Below are 20524 nucleotides of genomic sequence, written 5' to 3'. Positions count from 1 at the left end.
TTAAAAAAAAATAATTTAAAAAAAAGAAAAAATGGCCGGGCGCGGTGGCTCACGCCTGTAATCCTAGCTCTCTGGGAGGCCGAGGCGGGTGGATTGCTAGAGGTCAGGAGTTCGAAACCAGCCTGAGCAAGAGCGAGACCCCGCCTCTACTATAAATAGAAAGAAATTAATTGGCCAACTAATATATACAAAAAATTAGCCAGGCATGGTGGCGAATGCCTGTAGTCCCAGCTACTTGGGAGGCTGAGGCAGGAGGATTGCTTGAGCCAGGAGTTTGAGGTTGCTGTGAGCTAGGCTGACGCCACGGCACTCACTCTAGCCTGGGCAACAAAGTGAGACTCTGTCTCAAAAAAAAAAAAAAAAAAAGTAATAAAAGAAAACTTTTTAGTTAACGGACCTATTTTTAGTCTAGGAAAGTTCATCTAATCTTGAGCAATGAATAGTGAAAAATGATACACAAAAAGGTCATCTTGGTGAAATTCGAAAATATCAAGAGGTGATATTTGAAGCTTTCAGAGGGAAAAAAAAGATTACCTACAAAAAGAACAAGAATTAGATTGGCATCTTGCTTCTTAGCTGTGAAATTCTATCCTGGAATGACTGATACCACTGTGTACAAAGCAAGTGCTTGTCCAGGATATTGAAATCAACTGTCCTTTGGATAAAGTAAAACAAGAAAAGGAACTTCAAAAGCACTTAGTGTTTGAGCAGATAAATGGCTACCATTCAGAACACAATCTCCTAAAATTTATAGATAATCTTCTTTAAAGTTACATAGAACAACACAGCCAACTAGCAATTCCCACTAAAAACTTCCTTGTAGGGCTTAGCTACAAGGAAGCTAGTAGTACTGTCTCCTATAGTCAACTCAGCCTGCATGATTTAATATCCAGGAATATTTTTATCATGGCATTATTTGAGAAAAAGTATTAACTGACAAACACCCAACATCAAAATTGCTCAATGCAGAGGATAGTTTTACAGCAAACTTTGACTAAAGTATAACATACATAAAGAAAAGCAAATCAAAAGCATCCAGCATAATGCATTTTCACCAAGTGAAGACTATAACCAGCATACAGATCAAGAAACTAATTGGACGGCCACGGTGGCTCACACCTGTAATCCTAGCACTATGGGTGGCTGAGGCGGGAGGATCGACTGAGGTCAGAAGTTTGAGATCAGCCTGAGCAAGAGTAATACCCTGTCTCTACAAAAAGTAGAAAAATTAGCTGGGCATGACGGCATGCTCCTGTAGTTTCTTGGGAGGCTGAGGCAGGAGGATCACTTGAGTCCAGGAATTTGAGGTTGCAGTGAGCTGAGGACCCCACTGTACTCTAGCTTGGGCAACAAAGCAAGACTGTGTCTCAAAAAAGAAACTAATGGCAAAGTCATAACATGTAACCAAAATGTTTGTACCCCTATAATTTCCTGAAATAAAAAAAAAAAACTAATTATTACCAATACTCAGAAGCTTCCCTCATGCTACGTTTATCTCTACCTGCTCCCTTCCTCGAAAGGTAATCATTACCCTGACTTGTATGTAACACCATAGATTAGATCAGCACAGAGAATATTTAAACAAAAGAAACCATCTTTGTGTGCAGACGCTGACCAGGCTCTCAGCTTGACCTGACCTACAAAAGACCCCTCTGGGACCCTTTCCAACACCCAGCTGCCTTTTCAGAGAAAAAACAAATCCTACGGCAATGGTGGAAATATCTCACCTATGATAATGGTATCTTAAGAAAGTAAGATTAGTAAGGTCATAGTATGTATTTATATTCTATGAAATACCAATCTGAAGGGATGGTCCATGTAAAAAGGAGTCTACAGAGAAAATGCAAATCAATTTGGTAAAAACTGTTTTCCATACTTCCCTCTTAGAGATTTCTAGTTCACCTGAGTGTGTTAGAGATGTGGTAAAATCCTATAATTGGAAGCCTGTTTAACCTTTACCAAGCTTTTCACAAATTTTAGTGATTTTTTCTTCCTTCCTTCCTTTTTTTTTTTTTTTTTAACACAACACCTATTGACAGACCAAGGAATTATTGTTCTATAAAACATACTTTGCAGGCCTGGCGCAGTGGCTCACACCTGTAATCCTAGCACTCTGGGAGGCCGAGGCAGGCAGATTGCTCAAGGTCAGGAGTTCAAAACCAGCCTGAGCAAGAGCGAGACCCCGTCTCTACTAAAAATAGAATGAAATTAATTGGTCAACTAATATATATAGAAAAAATGAGCCGGGCATGGTGGCACATGCCTGTAGTCCCAGCTACTCGGGAGGCTGAGGCAGGAGGATTGCTTGAGCCCAGGAGTTTGAGGTTGCTGTGAGCTAGGCTGACGCCATGGCACTCACTCTAGCCTGGGCAATAAAGCAAGACTCTGTTTCAAAAAAAAAAAAACATACTTTGCATACATAGGCGAGGTAGCTCATGCCTATAATCTAGCACTCTGGGAGGCTGAAGCGGGAGGATCACTTGAGGTCAGGAATCAACCCCAGCCTGAGCAAGAGTGAGTCCTTCAACACATGTAACCTAAACATTTGTACCCCCATAATATGCTGAAATTAAAAAATAAAAAAGAGTGAGGCCTTCATCTTTACTAAAAATAGAAAATTTAGCTGGGCATGGTGGTTCGCACCTGTAGTACCAGATATTCAGGAAACTGAGGAAAGAGGATAGCTTATGCTTGGGAGTCTGAGGTTGTAGTGAGCTATGATGATACCACTGCACTCTACCTGGAGTGACAATGCAAGATCCCATCTAAAAAAAAAGAATACTTTGCAGTGAATCTCTGAAATCACTTTGAAGAAGCTCCATTCTAACCAAAACCTTCAATAGATTTTGCTTTGGGACTGGCCACTAAAGGAACACAGAATGACAAACTGTATATACTATAGCCTCTCACTCTATAGAATTTGGCTTCAGGTCCCAGACATGGAGCATCTTGGAAAAGTAAAAAAAACATATAGAAGGGAAAATATTTCTCCTGATAACCACAACTACATTCTTAAGAAGATGGGAGCTATTCCAGGTAACAAACAATAGGAATCCACTTGTATTAAGATGAGCATTCTGACAGGTTCCGGAAAGATCAAGATAGGTCTTGAGCTGAGTTTGGCAGCAAAGGCTGGAGGAAGCTGATTCTCTCTGCACTACAAAGAGTTTAGAGTTCACCAGCTGATATCTAAGGCTACAGGGGGTAGAAAAATGTTTGTACTTCAAAGGACACAATAAAAAGAATGAAAAAACAATCCATATGAGCCACAATTCCACTTATAGGTATATACCAAGAGAAATGAAAATATATGTCCACACAAAAATGTTCAAAGCTGCACTATTCGCAATAGCCAAATGGTGTAAACTCAAATGTCTACCATCTGATGAATGGATAAACCAATGTGGCATATCCATACAATGGAATATTATTACTCAGTCATAAAAGGGAATGAAGTACTGATAAATGCTACAACATAGATGAACCTTGAAAACATCATCTTATATGGAAGAAGGCTATATTTATATGAAATGTCCAAAGAGAGAAAGAAAGTAGATTAGTGGTTGCCAGGGGTTCAGGGAATGAGGAATAGGAAGTGATTACTTAATGGACATGGGGTTTCTATTTGGGGTGATGATTATGTTCAAAGGCTTAGCACCCATATGTCTTCCCCCTTTATGGTACACCCCATACCTGTGCTAGAAACCTTCCAAGATGTCCTAAACTGTTTCATGCCAGCCACCAGAAAGACAAATGGCTTCATTACATGCCAGTCAACCAAAGCTGAAGAACAACAGTATAAAAAAGGCTGCTACTGAGAGTTAGGTGGGAGATGGGGCTAAAGAGATATCTCATTTGACTGTAATAAGACAATTATAAACACAATACAATGCAGCATTACATCCCTCTGAAATCATATACTTACTCTACATCAATTTCTCAACTTTGGCACTGCTGACATCTAGGGCAGAATAATTCTTTGTTGTGGGGGCTGTCCTGTGTATTGCAGGATATTTAGCAGCACCCCTGGCTGATACCCACTAGGCACGAGTGGCATTTCCCAGTCATGACAATCAAATATGTCTCCAAAGGCCAGGAGCAGTGGCTCACTCCTGTAATCCTAGCACTATGAGAGGCTAAAGCGGGAGGATCGCTTGAGTTCAGGAGTTCAAGACCAGCCTGAGCAAGAGTGAGACTCCATTTTCCACAAAAAATAGAAAAATTAGCTGGACATGGTGCACACACCTGTAGTCCCACCTACTAGGGAGGCTGCCACAGGAGGATTTCTTGAGCCCAGGAGTTTCAGGTTGCAGTGAGCTATGACACCACTGCACTCTAGCCTCATGACAGAGTGAGACTCCTTTCACAAAAAAAAAAAAAAAAAAAAGAAGTCCTGCCTGGTGGCTCACGCCTATAATCCTAGCACTCTGGGAGGCTGAGGTGGGAGGAACTGTTCAAGGTCAGGAGTTCAAGACCAACCTGAGCAAGAGCAAGACCCCGTCTCTACTAAAAATAGAAACAAATTAATTGGCCAACTAAAAATATATAGAAAAAATTAGCCGGGCATGGTGGCGCATGCCTGTTGTCCCAGCTACTCGGGAGGTTGAGGCAGAAGGATTGCTTGAGCCCAGGAGTTTGAGGTTGCTGTGAGCTAGGCTGACGCCCTGGCACTCTAGCCCAGAAAACAGAATGAGACTCTATCTAAAAAAAAAAAAAAAAAAAAAAAAAAAAAAAATTCTCCAGACATTTTTCCCCTGAGTGGCAAAATGGCCTTCAGATGAGAACCACTGCTATAGACTAAAATACTGATTATCTTGTCTAAAATTAATATACATAAAGTGATGTACCCTAGGGTTATGGGTTGGGTTGTGAAATGAGAGGAAAGAAGAGAGAACAACCCTAGACCACCTGGGATTGCTGAGATTGCTATGGGTCAACTTCATAAAAGCCAATGTTTGGGAAAGGATTGAGGGAAAATGCAAACAGAGAGAGTTGAAGTCTTGAAAGTATGTTCTTACGACCAAAATAATGGCCACTTAAACTAAGGGAGCTGGAATAAAGCAATAAAGCATCTGATGATAAATTTAATGTAATTGTTCTGCTGATTTAACTTCCTGTGGATCAATGATGCTCAAAGACTAGTGAAGAAATGGTCCCTGCCGTCTGAAAGCTGGATGCCTATCATGTCTGCTTCTTGGGATACAGGCAGCTATTCAGACATTGCCAGAGAGTTTCTAGCTTCTGTGAGGAAAATAAAGAAGGGAACTGCCTACCTGAGAGTCCCGTTCTCTCCTTTGTCCAGGCTGGTGAACCGGCTGTAGAGGCGAGTGATTTGACTGTGGGAAACTAAAGAGCACAAAATTAGTCCCAGCTGGGGAAATAACCCTCACCTGAACTGAACCTGCCCCCTACTGTCAAATGCTTCCAGTGAGTAAGCTAGGGAGATACAGCAATTCTAAAAGTTGTCTCTAACCATGAGTTCAAGTCTAGCCTGGGCAACTTAGCAAGAACCCCATCTCGGCCGGGCGTGGTGGCTCACGCCTGTAATCCTAGCACTCTGGGAGGCCGAGGCAGGCGGATTGCTCAAGGTCAGGAGTTCAAAACCAGCCTGAGCAAGAGCAAGACCCCCATCTCTACTATAAATAGAGAGAAATTAATTGGCCAACTAACATATATAGAAAAAATTAGACGGGCATGGTGGCGCATGCCTGTAGTCCCAGCTACTCGGGAGGCTGAGGCAGGAGGATTGCTTGAGCCCAGGAGATTGAGGTTGCTGTGAGCTAGGCTGATGCCATGGCACTCACTCTAGCCTGGGCAACAAAGTAAGACATTGTCTCAAAAAACAAAACAAAAAAAAGAACCCATCTCTACGAAAAATAAAAAAATTAGCTGGGCATGGTGACATACTGTAGTCCCAGCTACTCAGGAGGCTAAGGCAGGAGGATCATTTTAGCCCAGGATTTCAAGGTTGCAGTGAGCTATGATCATGCCACTGGACTCTAGTCTGGGAGACAAAGTGAGACCCCTTTTCCAAAAATAAATAAAATAAAAGTTATCTCTATAGCATTGATGCAGAAAGTTTAAAACCTAAAGAATGAAAGGAGTTAGAAAATTAAAGAACAACCAAAATTGAATCTCAGGGCCAGGCGCAGTGTCTCACGCCTACAGCACTCTGGGAGGCCAAGATGGGAGGAAAAAAAAAAAAAGAAAGAAAACAAATAAAACACCATAAATTCAGGCACAAGGTGACAATTTTAATGAGGTAATAACTTCAGGTACACAATACAATTTTGAAAATGCAAAAAGGCATGTGAGAGTTTTCACAGGAGAAAAGACAACAGCCAAAAAGGGTGTGACAAGTGTGGACTTTGTCCTAGGCTGTACCTTCGGAGGTTTAAAGGGGTGGCTGAAATAGTTCTGATAGTTGTTCTCCTCCCTCAGCTCAAGAAATACAAATTTACTAGCAGTGTTGGGAACAACGGAACAAAGTAAACAGGGGCAAGCAGGAAGTGAGTGATCCAAAGCGGGGATGAGAAGACACACTAGGTGTGCCTGTGAATTCTTTAGCATTAGTTTTCACCCTCAAAGCTGGGCTCTGTTCTACACTATCACTTTAAGGTGAGTATAGAAGGGAGCAGAGAAGGGAGCAAAATCACTCCGATCCAGGGCAGAGGCAACAGGGCTCCAGCTACCACTCAAGAAGTGGTGGACTGTTCTGCCAGCCAGCCAGGTGTGAATAGCTCACTATAAAGAGCACACACTTGTGAGGGTCAGGCAGACAGATTCTGATTCCATTCATAGCTTCATAGCTTACCAGTGAGGGGTCAGTGAATGGGGCTATGGGCAAACTGAGTCAATGAAAGGAAAATGCTTGGCCAAGTGCCTGGAACATGACAAGCAACTCCAGGTTAGCTATCATCATTATGTCGTGAGCTGGAAGGCACAGTTTTATTGCTGCACTAATTACTTTCCATTTCCCTCCTGACTCTGCCAGTTATAACTGCTTTCTTTAACCACTTGACCACTCTCTTCCGGCTCTGGCCTCAGGCCTTAGAGGCTACTCTTTACACTAAAGTTCCCTTTAGCTTAGCCAAAATAGGTACTTTAAAGAATTACTAAGTTTCCCAAACTATTTTCTGAAAAAACAAAATTTGTTCACAATCCCAACACTGCTCTTTCCATTTCTTCATATATCATCTATTATACTGAGTCACTTGTATACTTTATATAGTTGCAATAGCATACTTTTCATTTAATAATTCCTAATTTTTCTATATTGCTTAGAGTCCTTTTCAATAACTGCATAATATTTGGTCTATTGGATCAACTTTTAGTGTTCAGAATATTAAGTATTTATATTACTTTAAGAAGGAAAATTATTTCTTTCTTTCTTTTTTTTTTTTTTTTTTAAGACAGAGTCTCACTCTGTTGCCCAGGCTAGAGTGCCAGGACGTCAGCCTAGCTCACAGTAACCTCAAACTCCTGGGCTCAAGCAATCCTTCTGCCTCAGCCTCCTGAGTAACTAGGACTACAGGCATGCGCCATCATGCCCGGTTAATTTTTTCTATACCAATTAATTTATTTCTATTTTTAGTAGAGACGAGGTCTCACTGTTGCTCAGGCTGGTTCCAAACTCCTGACCTTGAGTGATTCTCCCGCCTCAGCCTCCCAGAGTGCTAGGATTACAGGCATGAGGCCCAGCCTGGTGGCTCACGCCTGTAATCCTAGCTCTCTGGGAGACTGAGGCAGGTGGATTGCTCAAGGTCAGGAGTTCAAAACCAGCCTGAGCAAGAGCAAGACCCCGTCTTTACTATAAATAGAAAGAAATTAATTGGCCAACTAATATATATAGAAAAAATGAGCCAGGCATGGTGGCACATGCCTGTAGTCCCAGCTACTCGGGAGGCTGAGGCAGTAGGATTGCTTGAGCCCAAGAGTTTGAGGTTGCTGTGAGCTAGGCTGATGCCACGGCACTCCCTCTAGCCTGGGCAACAAAGTGAGACTCTGTCTCAAAAAAAAACAAAAAAAAAGGATTACATGCATGAGCCACCACACCTGGCCTAGTATTTCTTTTTATACTAGTTGTTTTTTTTTTTTTTTTTTGAGAAAATAATCCACGCACATGGCAAAAATGCAAAAGGTACAAAATACACAATGAAAAGTCACCCAAATACACCAATTTCCCAGTGTCCTGTGCCAAAGAGCAACACTATTATCAGTTTCTTGTGAATACTTCTAGAAATTTCCCATCAGTATATATATTATGTGAGTATATATCTATGAGTGTGTATATATATATATATGTATAGTGATTTAGAAAAATTTTAAATTGGAAGGAATATTACCTAGTCCAGTTCCTTCTATTAGGAAATGAGCCAGTACATCTTTCTTTTTTTTAGACAGACTGAGTCTCTGTTGCCCGGGATAGAGTGCCATGGCATCAGCCTCGCTCACAGCAACCTGGGCTCAAGCAATCCTTCTGCCTCAGTCTCCTGAGTAGCTGGGACTACAGGCATGTGCCACCATGCCTGGCTAATTTTTTCTATATATTAGTTGGCCAATTAATTTCTAGACGGGGTCTCACTGTTGCTCGGTTTCGAACTCCTGACCTTGAGCGATCCTCCTGCCTTGGCCTCCCAGAATGCTAGGATTACAGGCCTGAGCCACCACACCCAGCCTATAGTATGATTTTGTAAATTCCTCAGTAAGTATTGGCATGGCATTACATCCCATCCATATTTATTTATTTTTTTTCCCCTCCCTACCCATAATCCCCATCCATATTTAAAAAAAAAAAAAAAGAATGAGTTTATGGCTGCTTGAATTCACAATGTACTAATATGTTAAAAATAAATATGTAAATATATAAACAAGTAACCAAAACAATCATAATACTGATATTTCTCAGGACAATATGGAAATCAATGGAGAAATATACAACCAAATGTCAACTTTTAAAATTAATATGGTTACATCTGAACCTATCTCCTAAATTTTGGAGTTAGTATTATAATTATATTGTAACAAAAAGCTTTCTTAACAAGAAAAAAAAAGAATGAGAGAAAGTGTTAATCTTGGTGCTAAATCCACTGTGACAAAGAACATAAAGCAACCTTCAGGTGTAGAGCTCAGAACAACCCCAATCCACCTATAAAGAGGCTACACAATCCATATGGAGAAAGGCATTAGAACTAGCACAAATGAAGGCAGGGCATGTTTCCAGTAAACCATCCTCACCTCAAGGCACTAGGCTAGCCAGATACATGCCCCAAACCTGCACAATTCTTGGTAACCCAAAGGAAGTCTCAGGAGTTGAAAGTTACTCTCAGAAAAGACTGTGCATAAAGACATGTCTTGAATGAAGCTATATTTTCTATCACTGATGGGCAAATAATTATTTTAAAGCATTAAAAGATTTAAAAGACCATGTTAACCTTCCTGACTATAAATCTTTCTATCATCATTGCATTGTGCTCAGAGGGAGGTGTTTTAGAGAAGTGCCAAGCACCAAGGAAAAATGGCAGAGAGAAGAATAAGAACAAAAAGGAAACAAGAAAAAAGTTATTTTGCCCTTGCCTTTATCCTAAATCTTAATATAGAAGAACAAATTGATAACCTCGGTAAAGTATAAAAGGGTAGCCAAAGGTAGCTCTAGATAAAAGATTTCGGGTCAGGCCAGTGGCTCATACTTAGTAATCCCAGCATTTTGGGAAGCTAAGGCAGAAGGATCACTTGAGCCCAGGAGTTTAAGACTGCAGTGAGGCATGATCTGGCCACTGTACTCCAAGCCTGGAAGACAGAGTAAGACCTGTCTCTAAAAAAAATTATTTTTAATAAAAAGATAAAAGATTTTGAAGTTAAAGTCTATACCCCTAATCATTCCTCCTGAACACTCCACCTTAACATTTCCTCTGACATGAGATTTCAAGATCTGGCCTCTTGTAATCTCTAAAAAAAAAACTTAAAAAACATTATATAGGGCCAGCGAGGTGGCAGACACCTATAATCCTAGCACTCTGGGGGGCCAAGGCTGGAGGATCGCTCAAGGTCAAGAATTCGAAACCAGCTTGAGCAACAGCGAGACCCCGTCTCTACTAAAAATAGAAGTAAATTAATTGGCCTACTAAAAATATATAGAAAAGATTAGCTGGATATGGTGGTGCATGCCTGTAGTCCCAGCTACTCAGGAGGCTGAGGCAAAAGGATCGCTTGGGCCCAGGAGTTTGAGGTTGCTGTGAGCTAAGCTGATGCCATGGCACTCACTCTAGCCTGGGCAACAAAGTGAGACTCTGTCTCAAAAAAAAAAAAAAGAAAAGAAAACATTATATAAAACAAACCCTACCTTCTCATAATTGGGGAAATCTGAATATGGACCAAATAGATAATATTATAAAATTATCAACTTTCTTAGGTGTGATAATAGCATTGTGATTATGCAGGGAAAAAATTCCCTATTCTCTGGAGATACAAGCATAAGTATTTAGAGATAAAGAGTTCCAATACCTGCAACCTTCAAATGATTCATCAAAAATATACATAAATAGATAAAGCTTTTATCTTTGCAGCTGCTGCTGGGGTCGATTATCTTCTAAATGAGTAAAACTCCAGGCTCAGAATTTGGTGGTATGCCCCTCTGAGCCTGCCAGCAAAATAAAAGCTGATCCTCCAATCCTCAATAAATAAATAAGTAAAACTCCAAATACTCTATGCTCTGGACCACCTTTCCCTACCAAAAAAATGTTCCCAGAGTCTCCCTCCCGCAGAGCCCTCTCTAATGTAACAAGTGGTTGCCTCTTACCACTTTCTGGAAACAAATGAGAATAAAACTTCATACTAGAACTAAAAAAGTACAGAGCTTTACAAATTACCTAACTCAAAATAAGCTAAAGGTGTTAGTTATCTGTGCATTCCATTTCAATGGAAGGAGGAAGACAGTAGAGTCTCCTGTAGTGACAGAACCTTCAGGCACCAAGGCATGGCAGGTGAGGGCCATAAAAGGGTCCTGCACTGGAGGCAGTAGCAGCCTGGAATTGCACTTCCACTTACATTCTAGCCCGGGAAATTATTCTCAAGCAGTTGCCTTTGCCAGCCTCGCACTTTGGTGGAACTGTAGGGAAACCTACATTGGTTCTATCATCACTACACCCTTTCAAACAAACAAAATCTCACCATTCTATACAATTTACTTCCTAAACCTGTTCAGCACACTCCACATACCATGTGACATACACCAGAAGGTAGAGACTAAAATAAATTAATCTGTATTCATTGTTACTTTGTTGGTATGAATTGTTTCTCATAGATAAGCTTTTAAGTAATTCACAACCGGTTTATTGCTACAGTTAAGTAAACTAAGGACTGGGAATACAAAAATCCCCAAGATATTTGTGGCTGTCTCCCAATTTCATCTTTTATTCAAATGAGCTTTAATTTATGAAAATGTAGAAGTGTGAAAGAAGGTAATAGAACAAAGACAGTATAGCAAATGTCTTATGCCAACCCAAAGCGTTTCTTGGACCATGTTTCTTAAATTGTTAAAAATATAATTTCTACTCCTTTAAAAGTTTTATTTCCTTAGAATTGGCAAAACGTCTGTACTTGATTCCTAATCCAATGCATACTGAAAATAGAAAATGTATAAAATATTGTCACCTCCCCCAATCATATAGCCCTACACACAGTTTTTATAACTAGCACGTGCAAATGATATTTTCACAATGAAATGATCTATGGTTCAAAATAATAATACCTAACACACTGAATTTATTATACCAGACACTATTCTAATTTACCTCATTTAATTGTCAAAAGAATCCTATAAAGTAGGTGTTTATCTTCTCTTTTTTTCTTTTTTTAATAGAAGATCTTGCTCTGTCACCCAGGCTGGAGTACTGCCTTGGCACAATCATAGCTCACTGTAACCTCCAACCTCTGTCTCCCAAGTAGCTGGGACTAGAGGCTCAAGCCAAGTAGGTACTACTATTATTCTCATTTTACAGATGAAACTGAGGCTCACAGGTAATTCTTACCTAGAATTACTTTTCCAGACATTTAGTGGTTAACTTCCAAATGCCAGCTAAACTGGTCATATATGAACTCTAATCAATTTAAATTTACAAAAAATATGTTTAAATATAATCATCAATTCCAATGCAAAGCTTTCACATTGACTATAAGGTCAGTTTCCCCCAATTATACTACATTTTCTTACTTGCAAACAGGGTAGTAAAATATCTACTTGTTCTTAAAGTGTTTCTGAGTGATATAGTTCCCCAATTGTTCTTCATGAAACAAGAAGCAGATGAAAATAGGACAAATTCCACCTTTTTACTGCACCCTCCAGGTATCTGTTGTTTTTATTCTTCAAAACCTTTTGCATCATACTAAAATTACTGCTTTAAAAAACAACTCTGATGAGGGGCACCAATTGGATAAACTGATGGCTCCACTCTCAGGGCAGAGGAATGTCTTTGTAGCAGGCTTGGGGGAGATCACTCCTGGAAGTCACCCAAAATGACCTAGGCTAATTTATCCAAATCCAATTCGCTTATGCATGCACCAAGGCCCAATTCTGTCCTCCACAAGGCCAGCCCACAAGGACTCTCTCTTCCCTGTTTTCTGAAGGTGGATGACACAATTTCAACTTCCTAATGTCACAATGCTAATCATAACTCTCTTGGGCTTATCTTCCCAATGAGGTTGTGGGCGTCTGCTGTCACCATCTGCTCTGGGTACCTAGCATAGTACTGAACAGATACTGTGAAAATTCAGTAAGTTCTAATTTCACTAACATTCTGGCTCAACACATACATATGCATTGATTGTGATTGAGAATCCCCCCCCCTTCACTCTTTGGCAACAGGTAAAAGAGCTCTTCATGAGCACTTAGTTCTGCTTGTCCACAAGTCACATGGTAAATAAAACATCCCAGAGTCCTATAGCAATCCAGACCCTTTTCATTTGGTCAAATATAAATAAACCAGAATGGGACTATTGCTCCCTTCGCTCTGAGGCAAACATGGCTTTTCTCATCTTCACTATGGTTTACACTTCCTCATTATGTGACTTTCTATTTTAAGCACAAATGCTTTAATTTGGGTGTCACCTTAGACCTAAAATAGTTACTATATTTACAAGTGTGGCCATAGGTCATGGCCACAAAATGTAATAAAATGTTTGCTAAATCCAAACTGCCTATATTTCTATTCCTGGACTCAGATTAAGTCATAAAATGACTATAAGGTTCAGTGGCCAAACAAGTACTGCAAATTATGAATAGCTAACTACTTTGTCATTCATTTGAAATCATTGAAAGGACTGCCTTGGTAAGTGGTGAGGTCATCATCATTAAAGGTCTTTATGGAGAGGCTTAAGGGCCATGTTAGGAGATGCTGAAACAAGTAAATCAATCATACAAAGGGTGGGTCTAGATAACATGCCTACCACCTTGAAGAGTCTAGAAAGTTGAACTCAGAAAGCACAGGACACCATTTAATTTATCCCAAGCCATTAATGCCTGAGTAATTGTGTAGTTCCCTCAGCACTCCTCAGTACTACCTACATATAGTATACTGAGTACTTACTGCTCACATCATTATCAAAGACAGGTATCATGAAGAAACAGAGGTCAGGTACTTACATATCTCAAAACTCAACCAGAATCATAAAGGATTACTCAGAAAATATGGTATGCATCAATATAATTGTATCATGCATTGCATTATCAAGGGCTATTTAAATGTATAATGGTATTTTACAGAGCTTCTGAATTCCCAGAGCCCTGTTACTCCACTGTTCAGGCTAATAAGGAAGAGACTGAACTATCAAAAAAATCAGTTCCTAGTACAAATTCACACTGAGATTTTTAGAGCACATCCAATTTCAATTGCGACTGCATAAAGTACACCAGCATAGTAGAAATCAACATACACGAAATTAGGACAGCAAGTATGTTCAGTGTAAGTAAAAAAAAACACTGGTGTCACAGTATCTGTGCTTTTTCTCCAAAAGTTCAATTTGAAATAAGTCTCACACTCTCAGAACCCTGATTAAAGGTCTCCAGGCAGTGGGTCGCATCTTCCAAAGTCTTACTACTACGTGGTCTTGCTTTCTGGATTTGTTTATCTAGTTTGTGGCAAGAACTTGTTTATGATTCCCACAGTTGTCAGTGGTTTTAGATCCTTGCCCAAGAACGGATTATGTTTTCTACAGAATCCATCCAGAATTCCTGAATTTGATTCTCCGGCTTTACCCCACTGGTCAGGATGCCTGTTCATAGGGAAGGGTGATGTGAGGATAGATAGAGGACAGGAGTTTGGTCAGGGACTTTCATGGGCCGGGGACTTTCAGAGGCTGGGGGTTGCGGGTGGGAGGAGAAAAGAGAGGATTCAACGCTCTATGAGTGATCGAGACTCCCGCCTTTGTGGGGAAGGACAGCTCCACAAGAGCTAGATCACTGCTCCGGAAAGCAGCAGCTGGAAGAACAGGTCCTCCCAACCCTCGGTCTCCAAACCTGGAGGCTGCCCAGGACCCCTCCACACACACACACACACACACACACACACACACACACACACACACACACACACACACACAGTCACTCCACCTCCAGACCTTAGCGACAGCCGCCCTCGGACCTGAGGCCAGCCGGAGGCGCCTGGCAGCGTTCCCACCCCCCAACCTAAACTCACAGCCCGTCTCCTTCTTGATCTCCTCAAGCTCTTCGTCCCGCAGTAACGTAGAAGCCCGAGACCCCATCACCGAGCCGGGAGCAGCGGCGCCTGAAGCGACGGCGGCTGAAGGGAGGGAAGGAAAGGAAGAAGGGAGGAAGGGTTAGGGGTCAAGAAGGGAGAGGGCAGTGTTTCTACTGCGGACCCGGGAGGGAACCCAGGGTTGGCGCGCGGGGGAGGGCGGCCCCGGGGACCAGCCAATCAGGAACCAGGCTGCGCCCTGCGCAGGAGCCTACGTCTGTGCGGCGAGTTCCAGCCCCCGAATGAAGCAGCCCAGCGCCAGCCGGAGTCCTGCTGAAGACGGACCCCGCCCCCGGAACCGCGGCTGCTACCGGCCTTAAAGGGGCGATGCCACTCTGGCGCTAGCGACCTCGATTAAAAGGGACACACCATCGACCCGCCGTTTTACAACAGAATAACCTGCGGCAGACAGCGTATCCTACCCTTTCTCACAGGACTCTTAACTGAAGGAATCCTACCCAGCAAGCGGTACGGATTTCGGAAAACAATAAAAATGAATAGACAAAACTTCGTGAGGTAGAACCCTGGGGTGTGTCTCCTGGGAACTGCATGCTGGGAGTCGCACCTCTTCATTTTTCCTGGGCGGCCTTCCCTCCTCCAGGCCGCAGGGGGCGCTGGGGAGCCCTCCTCGGGCCGCGAGCCGATTGGCTCTGTGCAAACAGCCGGGACTTGACGAGGTTCCCGGCGGGCATCTGCTCTGCGGCTTGGGCGCCGGGCGGTGCGGACTCTTCTCCGGTTTGCCTTCATTATGCTTTGCTAACCGCCGCCGGGGGATTTGGAGCGCCCAGAGATTTCTTCCTTAACGGCAGTCCCTCTTCTTTTAGTTCTAGACTGAAGTTCGAGAACCTCACCATTTGGCTGAAATTAGGATCCAGATTTTCCACACTTCCTTCGGGAAAAAAAAAACCCTGACGGAGGAAGAAAGTGAATTCTTAGCGTATGGCCCGCCGTTTATTTGAAGTTTATTTTGTCTTAAAAATGAGGAATTTTGTATTTTACTCTTATGGCATGTTTGTTTTCATGACAAAGTCTAAAGACACCCGTCAAAGTAGTACACCCCCTCTGGTGAACCAGTTATTTTCCTTTGTCTTCAACTGTCTTACTCGTTCACCTGTTTATTTTGAGATATAAAAGAACCACATTCTGGTCACTATCGCTTAGTACCTATACCTAAGTACTAGGGTATTCTTATCTTAGCAAGGTTTCCCGGATCAGTTTAGGTTACTAGTTTTAAATGTTACATAAGGCCTTACAGCTTAGCCTGAGGCCCCAGGGGTTCCCTGTAGGCTGAGTTCTAGTCTCACAGTTATTTTCACAATTGGCTTGCTCGTGTCTGACCTAGTGATGTAGGCCTTCCTAGACAGAGAGAAACATTTTGGATATGCTGGCCTAAGAAGCCACTGTAGCTGCTTTTTATTTGCGAATATGGGTGTGGTAGGAAAACCGAGACGTTGGCCACATGATTATCCCTTTTCTCAGTCTGCCTTGAAGCCCATGTCTTGATCCTGACCTTACTTCTTCCTTCCTCATCTTTTTTTTTTTTAATATTTTTTAAAAATTATATTAAATATCTTTTTTCTTTTTTCTTCCCTAGGCCCATCCATGTACTTACATTCCTTCCTCATCTTGAAGCTTACCATTTACAGCTGTCTCCAGTCGAAGCTTTCTTTGCTTAGTGTTAACATATTTTTCTGATTTAAAGTTTCTTTTTTCTTTGATGTTTAAAAAATGTTCTTGTTTTTCAAGCAATAATTCACACACTTTTCTTTCTTTGGTATCTTTTTAAAATATAAATTAGTTTTTGTCTCTATTGAGGGCTTCCCCCTCAATTTTATAATTTTATATTATTCTTTCTATAAGAAATCCCCTTTTCCCTGTTGGATTAACTTGAGCAAATAATTTATTCCACCCCCCCCCCCAGGATCTCATTCTGTCACCCACACTAGAGTGCAGTAGCTCACTGTGGCCTCAAACTTCTGGGCTCAAGTGATCCTCCCACCCCACCCTCCCAAGTAACAGGGACTACGGACACACACCAGCACACCTGGCTAATTTTTAAAATAGGGTCTTCGGTGGCTCACACCTGTAATCCTGGCTCTCTGAGAGGCTGAGGCTGGTGGATTGCTCAAGGTCAGGAATTCGAAACTAGCCTGAGCAAGAGTGAGACCACCGTCTCTACTATAAATAGAAAGAAATTAATTGACCAACTAATATATTTATATAAAATTTGCCAGGCATGGTGACGCATGCCTATAGTCCCAGCCACTTGGGAGGCTGAGGCAGAAGGATTGCTTGAGCCCAGGAGTTTGAGGTTGCTATGAGCTAGGCTGACGCCACAGCACTCACTCTAGCCTAGGCAACAAAGCGAGAGTCTGTCTCAAAAAAATAAAATAGGGTCTTGCTGGGTTGCCCAGGCTGGTCTTGAACTCTTGGCCTCAAGCAGTCCTCCCACCTCGGCCTTCCAAAGTGCTGAGATTGTAGGTATGAGCCATCAAGCTCAGCCCAGAATGATTTTTCTCAGGCTCTCTGATGACTTGTTTTATGTTCTCTCTGGATGCATAACACTTGGTCTTGTAGTAGAAACATCCTGCACTAGAGCCCTGGTCTTGGTTCAGTTTCCATTACCTTCTAGCTGTGTGACTTTGGGCAGGTGTCTTAAAGCTCTAAGCTTCAGTTTCCTCATTTATAAATTAGGTTGTAGTTGTTAAGTATCAAATAATATTTGTATAAGCACTTGATAGACCTTAACATTTAAAAATAGGTTATTTATTTGGCTAACAGTGATATGTAACATCTCACCTTCCTGGTTGAATTAGACTCTAGTTGTTTCATCAGTGTTTTTATAGTTAAATCGCAGAATTCACTGGTTGAATTTTGCTAGTGTGGCAATGGCAAGTAGCTTTTAAATTTAAACCACCATAGAAGAACATTTATCTAGGGTTCGAAATACAAGGACATCCAAATAACAGAATAGTTCTAAGAGATACTTTTAAAAAAGCATTTGTCTTTTTTTCTTTTTTTTTGAGACAGAGTCTCACTTTGTTGCCCTGGCTAGAGTGAGTGCCTTGGCGTCAGCCTAGCTCACAGCAACCTCAAACTCCAGGGCTAAAGCAATCCTCCTGCCTCAGACTCCCGAGTAGCTGGGACTACAGGCATGCGCCACCATGCCTGGCTAATTTTTTCTGTATATATTAGTTGGCCATTTAATTTCTATTTATAGTAGAGATGGGGTCTTGCTCACGCAGGTTTTGAACTCCTGTCCTCGAGCGATCCGCCCGCCTCAGCCTCCCAGAGTGCTAGGATTACAGGTGTGAGCCACTGTGCCCGGCCTCATCTTTTAAATTACTGTATTACACTAAAGAATGAAAGAGTATCTACTATGAATGAGCTATTTCTTTACTTTGTATATTTTTCTTTGTATATTTCTATATTGTTGTAATTCTTTATAATGAGCATATATCATTTTTATAAAACATTTGAGTGTATGGCATGTGGCAGTTTGATCTGTCAGGCTGCACATGACTAGGTGGTGACACTACAGCAGCCTAGTCCCCAAGCTATGGCCAGGGTGGCATGGATTGACCCTTGCAGTGATATCATGGCAGCTGGATTGGCAATGCATAAATTGTGATAGTTCTAAGTCAGTTATGCTTTAGTTGGTAACAGTGTAAAACTCTGGAAATGTTTTTAATCCAGAAGAGGATAGATCCAAAAGAGGTTACAGTCAAGACATTTCTGGGTAAACAATTTATTGCAGCATGTGTTAGCGAGTATTTTTGCTGATGTCAATTTTTAAAATTTGTTCTTTTCCCTTTTTTTGGTTAAAACTATGTATGTATGTGCCTTTTAAAAGCCTCTAAATATTCTGCTTGTTCCATTTATGTAAGGAAGGGAAGGTGATATTATCCCCATTTTAGAGACAAAGAAGCCAAGCCTACCTTGCCCAAAATCTTATGGCTTTTCGTTTCCCATGTATGAGAGTTAGTGCTTGCAATGATCCTTTTCTCATCATCTAAAAAGATGAGCAAAACTGAATTACTCATATTTTTATTCTTCTTGTCCATTACAGATATGGGTAAAGGAAAAATAATCTTACTCTCAAAAAATCGTTTTAAAATCATAAATCTCTTTATTAATTTTCAAGTGTTTGGATGCTTAAAGAAGATTATTTGAAGACTGCTTTTGGAATCAATTGGCATGGATCTCAGCAGTGACTACCATTTCCTCAATCAGATTTTGTGGAGAAGGGTAAAACTCACATTGGTTTGTGGCATCTTCGAGGGTGTGCTCCAGCATGTGGACCCTAACAAGATTGTTGTCCTAAAAAAAGGTCTCATTCTATTTCTTATGATCTTCTGCCTTTTAAGAGATTAGTGACTGAATTTAAGTGATGGCTTTGGGCTCCATTATTAGCAACTGGGAGGGTGGGTGACATTATCCCTATTTTGGGGAAGGGGTGGGAGGAAGGTTAGAATATCATTTTCAGAACATTTCTAGCAGAACAATGTGACTACATATGCTGGTTAGTCCCCACTTCTTTACTTTTGACATGATAGCAGAATTTCAATATAGAGAGTTCTTCTTTTTTTCTCCCAGAGCAGTGAGGTGGTGAGAAAGCTTTTAATTGAGTACTTCTTTTAATTTCTGTCCATATGCATCTTGACATTAAACATGACTACTGTATTAGTTAGAATTGCTTTTGACTTCAACAGACAAATTCACAAAGACAGTAAGGGGTTGGTTTTTCTCATGCAAAAAGAATTCCATAAATAGGCTTCTGAGGAATAGTGCAGTGGCTGAAAGACACTAGAAGGGACCTGATGCTTTGTGTTCCTGCTCTGTCACCTCTGTGATCCTCTGTCTCATGTTTATGGTCACAAGGTAGCCTCTACATCTCCCGGATTCAATTCTGGTTTATTATAAAGGGTACAAATCAGGAACAGCTACATGGGAGAGATGCACAGGGCAAACTCTTGGGAAGGGGACACAGAATTTCCATACCCTCTCTGGGTGCATCACCCTCCCAGAGCGTCCATGTGTACCAGCCCCAAAGCTTCAATATATAGAGTTTTTATTCAGCTGCAGTACTGATTTGCTAGGGTAGTTGTTTTCCTGACATGATAAATTTAAAGTTCGCAATTGAGACATGTATAAATGGCATTTGAGATATTACTGCTATTTGTTAAGCTATATTTTGAGTTAAAATAGGCTTTTGTGAACTAGGATGGGACTATAACAGGTTTTTACAACATTAATTTATTCAATAATCATTTATTGATTGCTTTATATCCCAGGTACTGTGCTTGGGATGCATGTAGGAATAGCATGGTCCCTGTCCTCAAAAAACTTAGTCCAATAAGGAGACAAATAAGTAGACAAGTGATATCCTCTCTAATAGAGGAGAGATGCACAAGATGCTATGGAACTTTATCTTTTAGTGCATGGATTAGGATAGTGGAGATACCTCCTAAAGGAGAAATTGATGATGTAACTGCATCTGGGCAAGTAGGAGTTAACAATGAGAAAAGAGAAGGTTGTATTAAGCCAGTGGTTCTCAAACTTTGTTGTGTATCAGAATCACCTGGAAGACTTGTTAAAACACAGATTGCTGGGCCCTACTCCCAGAATTTCTGATTCTTAAGGTCCAGAATTTGCATTTTTAACAAGTTAATAGATGATACTGTGCTTTGGAGCCACACTTTCTTTTTCTTTTTCTTTTTTTTTTTTAAACCAATTGGAGCCACACTTTGAGAGAACCATTGTTTAAAACAGAA

The 20524-nt window shown here is 41.2% G+C and overlaps 2 protein-coding genes across 2 annotated transcripts in view; one reads left to right on the top strand and one right to left on the bottom strand.

Moving 5' to 3' along the window:
• CHP1 (calcineurin like EF-hand protein 1) overlaps positions 1-14904 on the bottom strand; it is a 37483-nt gene extending 22579 nt beyond the window's left edge. Inside the window, exons 1-2 of the mRNA XM_012766457.2 lie at positions 14691-14904; positions 5274-5346 (exon numbers count right to left, since the gene is read on the bottom strand). Of these exons, the coding sequence (XP_012621911.1) occupies positions 5274-5346; positions 14691-14757 (140 nt within the window). The 5' untranslated portion in view covers positions 14758-14904. The remainder of the gene's footprint in view (positions 1-5273; positions 5347-14690) is intronic.
• An 83-nt stretch (positions 14905-14987) lies between these two features.
• EXD1 (exonuclease 3'-5' domain containing 1) overlaps positions 14988-20524 on the top strand; it is a 34703-nt gene continuing 29166 nt past the window's right edge. Inside the window, exons 1-2 of the mRNA XM_076004261.1 lie at positions 14988-15687; positions 18895-19080. Coding sequence (XP_075860376.1) covers positions 18948-19080 — 133 coding nt within the window. The 5' untranslated portion in view covers positions 14988-15687; positions 18895-18947. The remainder of the gene's footprint in view (positions 15688-18894; positions 19081-20524) is intronic.

This window comes from Microcebus murinus, chromosome 6 (genome assembly GCF_040939455.1).
Source record: "Microcebus murinus isolate Inina chromosome 6, M.murinus_Inina_mat1.0, whole genome shotgun sequence".
NCBI classification, from domain to species: Eukaryota; Metazoa; Chordata; class Mammalia; order Primates; family Cheirogaleidae; genus Microcebus; species Microcebus murinus.
This window is presented reverse-complemented; position numbering and strand designations above follow the sequence as displayed.